Source organism: Tursiops truncatus, chromosome 1, assembly GCF_011762595.2.
Source record: "Tursiops truncatus isolate mTurTru1 chromosome 1, mTurTru1.mat.Y, whole genome shotgun sequence".
Taxonomy (NCBI): domain Eukaryota; kingdom Metazoa; phylum Chordata; class Mammalia; order Artiodactyla; family Delphinidae; genus Tursiops; species Tursiops truncatus.
Genome location: NC_047034.1, coordinates 143,871,603 through 143,885,519, shown reverse-complemented (window position 1 = coordinate 143,885,519; position 13,917 = coordinate 143,871,603). Strand labels below are relative to the sequence as shown.

Here is a 13,917-nt window from a genome sequence, read left to right as displayed (position 1 = left end):
CTATATGATTCAATGAGTTTTTGAAATAAAATATCTTAAGACAAAGAAAAGCAATGCACTTTAGCAAAATCAGAAAGTAGCTTTCATGGCAAGCCCTATTCACATAAAGCCCCATTTGACCAAAATGTTAGCCTTATGCTTTCAAGGGAGGTTATTTAAAAGTATGGCAACTGGTGGGATGGGACTTGATCAAAAAACTGTCTTTGTGAAATGTTATTTAGGACAAAACCAGTTTCCTGCTAGGAAATGGATCCCATCCCCATGCTCTAGGCAGCACAGAGATTAAGGCAGAAAGAAGGAAGGGTCAGAAATGACTGCAGAGCCAAGAACAATGATGGCTGCTTCTGGGCTGTGGGGACTGCTGTTCTAGGAAGCTGCCATCCATTTCCAGTAAGTCTGCTTCCTTCCTCTCCCTTAATAAATTTCTCTGATTGCAAATTAGCTGCAAACAGAAGGCAGGTTAGTTTGATAGCAAAGTGCTGGCAATAATCGATGAAAAAGGAAAGTTGGCACTTTAAAGATTTGTTGTGCAACTCGACAGTGAAAAAATTAAATGACCTTTGAGAGACCCATTTTCCTGGAGGAAAAATGATCCTTTGCAAAAGAGACCCTCATAACGCTCAGAAACTGTCCGTCGGTCTTCAAAACAAGAGAGAAAAAGATTTCTCTTCGAAGCTGCTTTGAGAAAAAGTCTATAGTCATTCCACAACGTGATCATGACTAAAGAGAAGTCAACAAAGACAGAATAGTCTTTTCTTTATCTTTAGTTGGAAAAGGTTCACCAAACTTAGACACAGTTTGAGTCACTGTTAATGACTATGGAGGGCATCCATCTGATCCCATCTGGCACAGACAGAGACGCTGAGGCCCAGAGAAGGGAAACCCCACTCAGAGTCACACAGGTCGGACAAAGATAGAGCTAAGCTTAAACTCAGGCTCCAGGCTGCCTACTTCCACTCTGTCATGCCACCTCTAACCTGCAAAGCAGACTCTTTTTTTTTTTTTTTTTTTTTTTTGCGGTACGTGGGCCTCTCACTGTTGTGGCCTCTCCCATTGCGGAGCACAGGCTCCGGACGCGCAGGCTCAGCGGCCATGGCTCACAGGCCCAGCCGCTCCGCGGCATGTGGGATCTTCCCGGACCGGGGCATGAACCCGTGTCCCCTGCATCGGCAGGCGGACTTTCAACCACTGCGCCACCAGGGAAGCCCTACAAGGCAGACTCTTAAAGCTTGCTGGCTGCAGCAAGGCAAGGCAGAATGGGCCTATGGTTTGGCCCTCTGGGGGGAGGAAGTGCTCCACGGAGATGAGGGCAGCATCTCCAAGAGAGCCTGAAAGACTAACAAGTTTCATTTCCTTAGCTTTGGCTATTTGCTTTGGCTCAGTCTGGCCAGCTGCAGGGATGTATCTGGACAAACCCAAATAAAACAACCTTTTCTTTCTCATCAACCCACTGGGGAACAATACTGGGTAAACAGAGACCTTTTGAAGCATAAGGCAAGAAAAACAGACTGACACAGATGAGTCTCTGGGGAGAAGGAGAGGTGAGGTCTGTAATGTATGCCATGGTAGCAGAGAATATTACAGTAAAACTGCATCTGACCAGTGCCTAGACAAAGGGATCCAATATATTTCCTCCAAGACGAATTCATTTGGATGTTGGAAGAATATTAGAAGTCTTCTCCCTGCCCTGCTACTATATCATCATGTGACTTTAAGACTTCCAAAGGCTATTCCATTACTTTTCACCCCTGTACTAATATAACTACTAATATTGCTTAAGTTTTCTTTCATAACATTTTTTCAAGAGTCTTACAAAAAAATGTGAGGAGTTATATGTGGTCCTAGGACTGTGGGCTAACCACGCTGAATGTACAACTTGAAAGCAGCTCAGGGGTAAGGAGCATGTCCCATTCACCTCTGTATCCCTGGCATTTTATTTATTTATTTATTTTTTTAAAGATCTTTTTTTTTTTGATGTGGACAATTTTCAAAGTCTTTACTGAATTTGTTACAATACTGCTTCTGTTTTATGTTTTGGTTCTTTGGCCACGAGCATGTGGGATCTTAGCTCCCCAACCAGGGATTGAACCCGCACCCACTGGAAGGTGAAGTCTTAACCACTGAACTGCCAGGGAAGTCCCATGTATCCCTGCCATTTAGGGCGGGGCTTAGAACACATAGGTACTTGGTAAAGGGTGAATGGATAAATATTGAGTCGTATCCATATCTGTAAATCAGATATTTCTAGATCACCTTATAAATTTTATGCATCTGGTTTCATTGCATTATCATTTTAAAATACATTCTCACTAATAAGCTATTTTTAAATGTCAGTTTAGTTTTACAGTTGCTTTGGCCCAATATTTACCAAAAAAAAAGAAAAAAAGGAAAAGGAAGAGAGAAAGAAAAAGTCCTAGTAAAGATCCACTAGTTATAACACATGGATTCTGGAAGCAGTCACTCAGGGCTAGGCCAGGAGGCCAACTGGCCAGGCTGTGTCTCGGGAAGCTCCCACCATACTCTCCATCTTCACACTGACTAACCAACACTTGCAGGGAATGGATAGTGAGCTTGAAACACTACCTTGCCATTGTCTAGGATATACTTGTCCATGACAGGTGCAGGAGCGGGGTAATAGGACGACGTATTTGCTTCCTCACTGAAAGTGCTCCGTAACTCCGGCTCGGGCTCGAGACATTCTGACTTTACTTTTTCCAAGTCAATGGCGGGACCTAGGCAGTTAAGAAAAGAGATCTGTCTAGAACTCCAAGGAAAAGAAAAGGCAAATATTTTAACTAGGCATCTATCAGCACATAGCGGCACACAAAAAATATGTTGGCTTATTTTTGTCCATTGGACTACACTTAAACCCAAGCTTGAAAATAACATGAGGTATGAATGTCACGGGAAAAGGTGGAAAACTGGAAGACAAGAATGGACGAGAAGCTAATTAAGCATGAATGAGAAGCAGTCTTCTAGGGTGTCACTGTCTGAATGAAAACACAGGGGACTCGACTTCCTGCAGAGGAAAGAGGTCCTGTTAAGACTGGGGTGGAGACCGGGTGGCAAAGACTCCAGTATGCAAACTGTGTATTTGCCAACACCCCATCTCTGCAGCCTATGCGAAGTAGGCCACAGCAGAAGATAGGAAAGCGGTGGGGGGCGGGGAGAAATGCAAAGGCCTCCCCCTCCCACCAAGACCTAGTATCTAGGCAGGAGCATTTCAACCAAGAAATTAAAATACAATACAGATTAAGCCCCTGATTGCCTGAACCAGCAGCTACCCTGATTTTTATTTTAATGCAATGAACACAAATTATGCATGGTTTAAACTGTGAAAGGCAGCTAGATAAATGGGGGTGGTTTCTAAGGGGGATATTTTCTTCTCCATTAGCTTTTAAAAATGATGGACTATTTTTCAAATCGCCTATTGTGTCTTGATTACCAAAGGGCAGAGAAACAGGATGAAAATGTGTAAATAAGGCCAAATGACTAGATTAACTTTTGCAGGAGAGCAACTCCGAAGGCCAATGGAGAGTTTAGCATCCTGGAAATTCTCCCTATGCAAATACTTCAGGGTTTAACGGGTGCAGAAGTTCAGCTACTGCCAAAGCCGGTCCCCAGGGCTGTGCATATAACTTAAGTAACCAATGGGTTTCAGGGTCCAACCTTCCCTTATCCCTACCCTGTGGGCCACTTGGGACAGAGCTCTTTGTGTACTGAAGCCCTCACCAACAATCTGGCTGCAATTCTATGTTCAATTGCCACGCCCTTGCTTTGGCTAGTGGTCGGGAAGGTATTGGTGATTCTGTTACAAAAATTCCTCATGACAGGGCTTCCCAGAACGAGAATATCATTCCTGAGTTGCTGGCCGCTGCCATCTGCAAGACAGATCTCTGCAGTCTCCAATATTTAAGTTTGAACACACAAAGCTGAACGCAGCATGGCTGGGGAGTAGCACAGCGCTGACAAAAAAGGAGGGCTCATCTTGGGAGACCATCTCCCCATTCTGCGTGACCTACTCAAGAGCTGGGCCTAAGGCTTATTCTTCTTTGTCCCCAGCACCTGGAATGAGGAGGTGCTCTCTGAATGTTTGTTAAATGAATAAAAGAATGACAAGAACGAATGAATAATTCTAAAGTTTCAGAAGCAGATGCCAAACTTTATCTTCTCTCTGTGTGAGATCTCAGTTGCATTTCTGAGATATAAGCAAACTCAAGTGGAGCATTAGATCAGGGAAGAAGTAATTACTTCAGTTTCCCCAAAAGGGCCTGGCCAAGTTGGCATCTGAGGTCTCTTCCTGCTCTGACATTCAGCAACACAGAAAAAGGAATGGGCTGAGAGGGGGTGGTCCATGCAGCCACTGGAGCACAGGTAATCTTTGGCAAGATAGCCTCCCTCCTCTGGAGCCTCCTTTTCCTTCTATGAGAGGAAGGTGTTGGAGAAGAGATCGAATCCATCTCAGCTCTGACTCTGCCTAGTTCTCTCCCATCCATCTCCACAACAGCTGCTACAGAGATCTACTCACGACTAGGTCCTTCCTGGCTTAGGCTCCCATTCTCCTCAAAATTAAGTTGCACACCATAGATAGCCTCCTGAAGGCCCAGAATAACCAGCCTCCTCTCTACGTCTGACACTCGATTCCTGCTCTCCCCTGACACTGCTCACGCCCCCCAGATGCTGTGTTGTCCCAAGCCTCTGAGCCTTTGGATGTGCTATTGTTTTGGCCTTGAACGCCCCCTCATCTGCCTGCCAAGCCCCTGGTCAGACTCCAGAACAGAGCTTAGGTGTCTCTTTCGTGAGGCCTTGCTCTGATCACTACCAAGTAGGGGGTCTCTAAATTGTAAATACTTCCAGCAAGTTGTACTTGCAATCATCGTCCAATCTGCTGTCCACATCAAACTGTGAAGCTCTTCAAGGGCAAAGTTTCACTCTCTTTGCCATCCTGGCACCTAGGGCTAGGCCTGGCACGTTGCAAGCTCTCAGTAAATTCTTCATAACATGAGAGGGGAGAGAAAGTTGTGGGCAAGAAAGAGGCTTCAGTGGGCTGGAGTAGAGATCCTGAAATAAAGCCCTGCTGCTGAGTGGAGGTGCTTGGGGACGGTGGTCGGGGTGGGTGAGAGGGAAGCTGTTACCAAATATCTGAAACCTGTTTGCAGCCGTGAAGTAGAAGCGAGGGCTGTGAAATAGAAATTGGAAACATCTAGCCAAGGGGACGGACAGTTCAGATGGCTACAGGGGGACACGTGAGGGACATCAGAAAGAGCAAGGGCTGAGAGCAAAAGGTCACCTCTCTGGCTCCACCCTCCGCTGGTCCCCTCTTCCAAGACTCCGTTCTGAAGTGGCCTAACCAGGTCCTTCGGACGCTCCCCTCCCCCGATGATAGTCAGATGCACTCATCTGTTTCTATGCCTGCCCCTCACTAGACCACCGTGAGGCCTGAGGGCGGGCAGAGACTGCGTCCTTTTACCTCAGAGACCAGGGCTCCACCCAATGCCTGGTTCCAATTCAATCCTCGACAGGCAATTTTACACATCAGTAATTACTTAACCCTTCTGACTCTGTTGCCTCACCTGAAAGGAGGGATGACAACAGCGACTTGGCCAGACTGAAGATTAAACGAGTTACATAGGAAATGATTAATCCAGACTCTGGCACGAAGCAGGTGCTCAGTAAACAGTGGCTCTCCCCCACTGCCCCTCCCCCACACGAGGGTCATATTGGGTGCTCAGTTAGTCACTGCTAGTCCCTGGGAGCCAGCGCACTGCTGGTCTTCTTTTGCCCCAAGTGCCTAGCACAGGCCCAGCCCAGAGCAGGTGCCTGCACTCCGCAGCACACCCACGCTATGCTCCCCTGTGCTGGTCTCCTCAGGGACCAACGGAGTTTTGTCAAATACTGAGGCTATCGTACTGGGATCTTCTGGCTCTCAAGGAACACTATTTCCTAACATACCCGATCAGCACTGTTTAAAATACCTGGTGGCTGCCAGGGACTTTTTTTTTTTTTTAACAACTTTATTGGAGTATAATTGCTTTACAATGGTGTGTTAGTTTCTGCCGTATAACAAAGTGAATCAGCTATACGTATACATATACCCCCATATCCCCTCCCTCTCGCGTCTCCCTCCCCCCCTCCCTATCCCACCCCTCTGCACCGCTGTCCTCAACTGCCTCCTCTGGCATTGTATACAGAAGGTACCTGGTGCCTCAGCAAGGAGGAGAGACCAACCAAAGGCTCATCTTGGAAGGGGTGTGTCAGGAGACCTGGGGGTGGATCCAAGTTGCGTGACCTGAGACACGCCACCTCACCTCTCTGAGCCTCAGCTTTCCTACCTGTAAAATGGGGACTTGCCAATAGCCACCTGATAATGCCTCTGGAGAGACTGGCACTGAGGCAGGCATAGAACAGAGGCTCCGACACAGGCTCAGAAAATGGCAGATGAATGAAGGAATGAATCAATCAGGAAAGCAGGGTGTACAGTATTACAGAATCAGAGAGAAAAGGAACAAAAAGCATGTGGTTTCTTTGGGGAGAGGAGGGAGGGCCTCTAGTGCTTTTAATTTAAAAAGGAGAAAAAACACTTCATTGCAAATTTTAGTAGGCTCCACTATGATGTTGGCAATTTACATCTCATTACAACAAACGCTTCAGATTGCTGTTTTGCTTTTAAAAATTTCTGAGGCATTGTTCTCCTTGAAACATACGTGACCAAATTAGCCACAATAATAAGCACTTGCGCTAAGAGACGGCATTGCACGATCTGGTGCAGATATTTTAAGTAACAAAGGAACTTTTTTCACTTGTGGGAAGAGTAGGAATCAAAAAAAAAAAAAAAAAGCCTTTTGATCCACTTCAGGTTTATTTTGGAGAAAATATACCTTCCATGGAGAGAAACCTCTCAGCTGGGTAAAGAAAGCTTTTGAAGGAGTATAAAAGATAGTGCATGTCTTTTCATTCAGTCATTCATGAGCCCATTCATCACACAGTCCCTGACTGCAGACCAGGATGGAGCCCTGGAAGAGGCACTGGGGACCCAGAGACAAATACAGCACGTCCCAATTCTGGACAAGTTGAGAATGTAACACGTAAAACTCTTATTACACAGCATACAAATAGCTGTGAGTTGATGGACAAATACTGGGTTTAGTGCTAGAAAACCTGGTGTGAATCCTGGTTCTATGATTTCCTCTACTTCTTTAAGCCCCAGAGGCCTCTCCCATGAAATGGGAGTCGTGGCACACAGTAAGGGGCTTGGTAAACGTTTACTGGCACAACAAATAAATAAAATTACACCATTCTCTGTTCTTGTCTACCTTCAACTGGACTAACGCTATTCTTCCTGAAAACCTGTCTAAAAAGTTAATGCTTGTGTTACTTCCAGGAGGCTTAAAAATCGCCTGTATCTTCAAAATATATGTTTGGACACTAAGTACCATTTCTGATTTCGGCTGAAACAAAAGAGGCTAATAATATTAGATTTTTTCTGAAAAAGTATTAAAGGCTTCCATTCATTTCTGCAAGTAAATAGGAAGTTTCTCTGCTATAGGTATAGTTCTAGTTTCTTCCTAAATGCAAAATGAATCAAGTCAAAATACTTAAAGCATACCCCTACCGCAGCACAGAGGCACACTGGGTTTGGCAAAAAAAAGATGATTACACTTGTTGAAAAGGACCTGAGCATGGGAACAGCTAGTAGCAATGAAGGAGGTAGTACGCAAAGGCCTTGGAAAGAGACAGCGGCAGGTGGATCCCGCTCTGTGGGCCCCAGCATCCCCTCTCAAAAGGCATCGGCCACTCTCATCTGCGGCCGTAGCTACGCATCTGTTTCTTAGCCCCGTTGTGCTTCCAGTGAGGGCTGGGACAAATGGGTCTCATTCCTTCAGTGAGAATCTACTAGGCACCTACTAAGTGCCAGGCCTGGGTTAGGCGGCTTTGAGTGATGTGCAGTCCGGTAGTGGAAAGAGATAGGCAACAGATCATTACCATCCTGACAAGGGTAAGGACAAAGACTTGGGAACAGAAGCAAAGGACAGGCTGCTACACCTGGAGGAGACTAGGAAGCCTTCAGCAGGACGGTCACCAGCTTCTGTGCTGGGGCCTGGAACGGGTTGGGAGGGCTGGGGTGGGGTAGTTATCTTCATATGGGAAGGCAAGCGGCACATAATGGAGGCTCACTGACCGACCAGGAAGTGGGCAGCATGATGACCTGCACAGGTTTGGGGAGGGAGAGGTCCCCACTGGCTCTGGGATCGTGGAAGGCTTTAGGGAAGAGGTGAGCTCCGACTGGAGCCTGATGGGTGATAAGGTCTAGGGAAGGTGGAAGGCTGGTCAGGCAGGGGGACGGCATCCCCATCAGCAACAGCCCCTCAGGTCCTTCCCCCATCCCTCCCCATCTTCTGAGGGCCCTTTGTGCATGAAGGCTGGGGTGGGCTTTGCTGGGCAAAGGCAGGAGAGGCTGTTCTAGCCTGAGGAACTGGGTCGGACAAAACCCCTGCAGCTCATGTGGATGCCCTCACAGTGGGGCGGGTCCCTCGGGGAGTCAGAACCGCAGAGCGGAGGTGGAATGGACCTAGAGAGCCCCCTCTCCATGGGGTAGAAGCCCAGGAAAACTGGGGTGGCAGGAGCTGGCCCAAATCCCTAGTCGTGGGGGTCAAGGTATTTTCCCCACTGTGAGGAACTGTAGATGCCCATTTCAAAGGATATATTTGCTTCTCCCTGAAAAGGAAAGGTGACCAACACTCGCTGAACATCTTCTTTGTTAGTACCTTACATTGAAATACCTATCGTTTAAACCTTTTAATCTTGACACCCCAGTGTCAAGTTACTATTTGTTTACCATCTTCCTGGTTAGGACGGAAACTCTGAGGACAGCTACCGTCCTGGTCACGGCTATATCCCCAGCACCCAGCACGATGTCCCTGGCCCACAGCGAACACTCATTAAACACGTGTTGAATGAAACAGGTTAATCCTCATGGCAGTCTTGCAAAATCTATCTTATTATCTTTGTAGAGGCTCAGAGAGGTAAAGTAACTTGCTGAAAGTCAAACAATTCTGGGTTGCTAGACTCCCAAAGGCTTGCTCTCTCCCTACACCTCTTCGGCTGACTGCAGTTTTCGGACTGCACGGGCTTCTCACGTAATGCCCACTCTGTGGGACACCCTCAGCTCATCTCTGACCTTCTCTCACCTTCCTAGGGTGTCTGTGAAGAGCCACAATCATGCAGGGGGGCAGCTGGGAGGAGAGGGTATCACCAGGATTCATCTCACCTCTAGGAGCTCTGAGCCTACCCCCTGCCAGCTGGTGGCCAAAGCTGGGCTGGTTCTTCATCCACGGTTCTTCCACCTTCCTCCCCGCCCAACTGTCTGGACCCAGGAAGCATCCAAATGGCAAGGATATGCGGAACATCACGGGCCTGCGCTGCCAGACAGGCACTGTGTGCATATGACATGGCCTTTGGTTCTGGACCAGAACTGGCTGGGTGGGAAGACTGAGGGGTTGTGGTGGGAATAAGTCGGGCAGGCGGCGTAAGGGCCGCCCTCAGAAGCCTGCAGGGCTGCCATGGGCACAGTGAGCACCTGCGGGCAGGAGTTACGGGGGGGCAGAGTTTCACCACACGGCTGACATCTCCCAAGCAAGTCAATCCATGGCTTTGGCTTTGCTGGCTCTTGCCTTCAGGCCATGAGCCCTTCGAGAGCAGGAACGATTTGATCTGCTTGGTTCAGAGGAAGAGGGTGACTCCGAGGTTGAGGGACTGCACCCCAGGCCACTCCAGTGGGGAGGAGCCCCTGTGCGCCACGGGGCAGTTTCCAGGTGCTCTCACCCACTTCTGCAGCCTTGTCTGTCCCTCCTACCTACTTCTCCTCTGCGCAGTCCAGTCAGAAACCACTTGTGGTTCCTGGATGAGCCAGCCTCTCTCATAACTCCATCAGGCTCTCCTGTCATCTGGACACGTTCACTTCCTCTCTCTGAGCCCGCATCCTCATCTGATGATCCTATCTACTGCTGAGGTTGTTTTCTGTGTGGAAAGCACCTAACGGCAGGCTCCAAGCAGGTGTTCAGAGGGGCCAGCCACTGCCCTTAATAAGGAGCCCTTCCCCATCTCTCCCACCTCCACCTGCTCTGACTGGCAAAGCCAGCGGAAAACAAGCCTGCCACACAGCCACACCGAAGCCCATGACCAAAAAGGCAAATCCCTGTTTCAAGTGGGAAGCACAGTCCTGTTCTGGCAATGAAGAGAAGCCCAGTGACTCCTGCATGTCCCGGCTCCCCAAGCAGGAACAAAGGGACAGCCTGGAGTTGTCCCTCAGCCCCCTCCCCATTGCCCCAGAGAAATGAACGCTAGGGAAAAAGAGGAAGGAGGGTCCTGGACTGTCCTGCCGCTCTGAAATCAGCTCTTAGAACAATCTAGGATGAACTGTGGCTCATGTGTTGATTCAGTCAAGAGTGCAGAAAGTCCTTCAAAGTGGGAGATGGCCAATACCTTTAAGAGAAACAATTCCAGTTCTCACTGCTAGACCTTTTCCTGCCACCCGGGGTTAGGAGGCCCTGGGCATAGAGGTTTGGGCCCTACTCCATCAGTAAGTGCGGCAGTGGCAGGCTGTGGACCTCCTGGGTCACAGGGATACCACTCATCCTCTTAGCCCTCTCTCAAAGCCCAACTTTTGTGAGCACTCCTGTGTATTGGTGAGAGTGAACTGAAGGCTGGAGGAGGCGGAAAAGAGCTCTGAGTGGAACAGGCCCCAGGAGGAGAGCCGTGACAAAGAGAAAATTGAGCCATAAACAGTGATGTCTGAAGAATCAAGGGGGTCAAAAGGAGTGCTTGAGGACTGGAGATAGGAAGACTGGAATTCTGCCCAGGAGAAGAGGGAGAGTTCAGTAAACCACAGACCAGTGAGCTTGAAATCAAGTCCAGGCGTACCTATAAAATAGATGATTCAAATATGATTTCTGAGGACTTACAAGGGAAAGTAGCAACCTCCAGGAGACAGGAGGGGTTGACCAAAGATTAAGATACGCCAAGACAACCACATCCGTGCTCTGCTGTAGGACAATGATTGCCTATGGCGTGCCCAGCACCATATACACGTTATCTCATGCGAATCCTCAAATGATCCTGCATCATTAATGCTGGACCCCCTGAGCACTTACTATGTGCCAGCCCCTGGGCGGAAGTCTTTTCATGCATTTGCTCATTTAATTCTCTTAAGAATCATAAAGGTTGGTACTGGCATTGACCTTGCTTTTTGGATGAGGAAACTACGGCCCAGGAAGTTTTAAGTAACTTGCCCAAGGTAACAAAATCAGACTACGGAAAAGCCAGGGTTCAAAACTCCAGTATTTCTGGCCTCAGGGCCCATGCAGGCTGTTAGTCACTGACCATGCTCTCCGGGCCTGTATGTGGTAGGCATTAAGATATTCATTTTACAGAGGATAAAACAGAGGCTGAGAAGGGTTAAGTCATTTTGCTTGAAGCTGCGCAGTTAAAGGATTAGAGCCGAGACTCAAATCTAAGTAATATCTGCTGCCAGAGCCCGCGGTGCCTCCAGTACAGGGGGAGCCGGCAGGAGGCACTGGCTGACGTCAGCTGCCTTTTCAAAGGCACTGTCAGAGACCCGTGCTCAGAGTCCAGCTCAGGCCGCGCAGGATCTTCAAGATCAAAGCTGGTATTTTAACGGACCTTGGACGGAGCACAAGGCACGAGCCCAGAGGGGAACAGAGGTGATAGAAACCCAGCTCTAAAGAGGCAGGACAGATTTGCGGGCCACAGTGGCTTTCTCCTTCAAAAGTTTCAACTAGCTTGTGATCTGGCCGACAGGGACATACGTTATCTCTTCTTTTTGCCTTCTCCTCGCTCAGATGGAGATAATAATCCTTACCTGGCCTTGCAATAAGGCTATCGGAATAGTCCAATGAGATAAAAATGTCAAGGTCTTTGAAGCCCGTGAAGTGTCTTGTACATGTGAATTACTGATACTCTCCTTCCTATCTATGCCTCTTCTGGTCAGAGCTCACCGTCTCCACCTACATTCCCTACAAAGCACACACAGAATGCAAAGCCATCACAGGCCTCCCCCTGCAGCTACGGCATTGGCTCTGTTCTGTCCGGTGTACAGGGCTGTGCCCCGCCTCGGGCTGTGTGTGCAACTTGAAGGCAGGGATTCCGTCTCCTCCTCTGTCACTCACAGAGCCCTTTCCAGCCTCAGTTGAACTAATGTTACCTGAATCACACCGGAACGATTTTAACTATCTAAGAGGTACTGAGAGTGCTAAAAGCTGAGGGTGACGTCTAAGCCTCGGTCTTTGACCTCTAAGAGCAAGGAATCTGGCTGAGGGGAAACCAAGACAGACGCTAGCGTTTACTCCTTCTCGTATACCAGAGCCTTGCGACTAACTGGCTTTCACTGTTCTGCTACCCCTCACCCCCTTGGAATTCTCTGAGACTGCCAAGCCCTGGTTTAATAAACACCACTCTCACTCTAGGCTCCTGAATGTTTTAGAAAGGGGCTTTCTATCAACGTATTTCCAGCACCTAACACAGTCCTGGCACAATGGATGCCCTTAATAAATGATGAATGAATGAAAGAATAAATGAATGCACATACACGCAAATAAATCTGCACTTTATAAAGTAGAAGATCTTCATGCCTTTGTGTCCTCAGCACTTATCTCTTTGGGAGAAGGCAAACAGGAAAGGGCAGGAAAGGAGAGAGAGACTGGTGTTTATTGAACACTTACAATATGCTGGTCACAGGGCTTTATTCTTTACATATGCTTCTTCCTTTAATTTTGACACCACGACAGAGGCTCCCAGCGAAGGGAATCTCTGGGTTAGAGAGCGAGGTTCCTTCCCATCAGAGAGGGCGGACTCCCATGCTAAGATCATACAGAAGGAAAGTTCTACTTTACAGAGAGATGTCCTTTGGGAGGATTAGGCTGGGGGGGGGGGTCACCCCCACGTCAGTGACAGTGAAGTCCAAGGGCTAAAGAAGGGCATGTGGGCAAGGGCCCAGAGAGAGGCTCCCAGGACCAGCTGTCAGGAGACCCCTGGGAATAGGCTTGAGGCACTTTCTGGGCTTGTTTCCTCCTCAGCAACGTGAGGGCAACACCCTATATCCTGTCTAAGCCCGTTCACAACTCCAAGGCTCCAAGTTCTAGAGAATTTTTTCTGTTAAATCCATCTTGTGTTTATTCGTGGAATGAATGAAAGAATGAATACTCAAATGAAGAGGTGAGTCAGCCAGCGAAGTCTCTCCAACAGCTTCTTATACCATCTTGCTGCTGCTCCCGCCCTTCTGCCCCTACCCTCCACCGGCTGCACCATTACAACTCCTGGCTGCCAGAGGACCTGCTCGCCACTCCGAGGTGCCCCTCGGGCTCAAGAGGTCAGGCTCTGGCTCTCTGCCCTCTCCCATCTACAGACTGTAGGATCCCAATGCCTGGGGAAGTCAGCAATGATTCTTTATAAAACTGAGCATCCCTGACCTGTGGATGGTCCAGCACCCAAGATGGACAAAGATCCTTGAGATGGGGCGCCTGGCAAGGTGGAAGGGAGAAAATACACAAGGGGAGGCCTCCAAGAGCAACGCTTGAGCTGGGCGCAGGGGGCGGGCAAGGATGGTGCAGCCCAGGCCACGCATCAACCCCAGGCTGGAATGTGCTGCTGAGAAGCAAAGAGGGTCTTTCAGTCCCTTCCTGGCTCTTCTCTGCCTTGTTATAGGTTTCTTGGGGGTGTGTACAGTGCAGGAGCCGTTACAGCAGGGGGTGTTTTCCCAGACTCAATCAGAGAGCCTTCCACCTTCAAATGTTAGCCCCTTCCCCAAAATTCGGTACACTGCATTTCAATCACATGCTTACGTGTTTACCTCCATCACTACGCCCTCCCCAGCTTCCAATGTCTTAGTCTTCTTTGTATCTC

The 13,917-nt window shown here is 48.6% G+C and overlaps 2 protein-coding genes across 6 annotated transcripts in view; both read right to left on the bottom strand.

Annotated features, from left to right (window-relative positions):
* The window catches only part of AGBL4 (AGBL carboxypeptidase 4), a 1,267,959-nt gene that overhangs the window by 217,508 nt on the left and 1,036,534 nt on the right, over nucleotides 1-13,917 (bottom strand). The gene's annotated exons all lie outside the window — the stretch shown is intronic.
* Nucleotides 1-13,917, bottom strand: part of BEND5 (BEN domain containing 5) — a 47,696-nt gene that overhangs the window by 12,530 nt on the left and 21,249 nt on the right. For all 5 annotated transcript variants that reach the window (XM_073789971.1, XM_004317958.4, XM_019937840.2 and 2 more), the window contains one exon: nucleotides 2,584-2,732. In XM_073789971.1, the coding sequence (XP_073646072.1) occupies nucleotides 2,584-2,732 (149 nt within the window). The remainder of the gene's footprint in view (nucleotides 1-2,583; nucleotides 2,733-13,917) is intronic.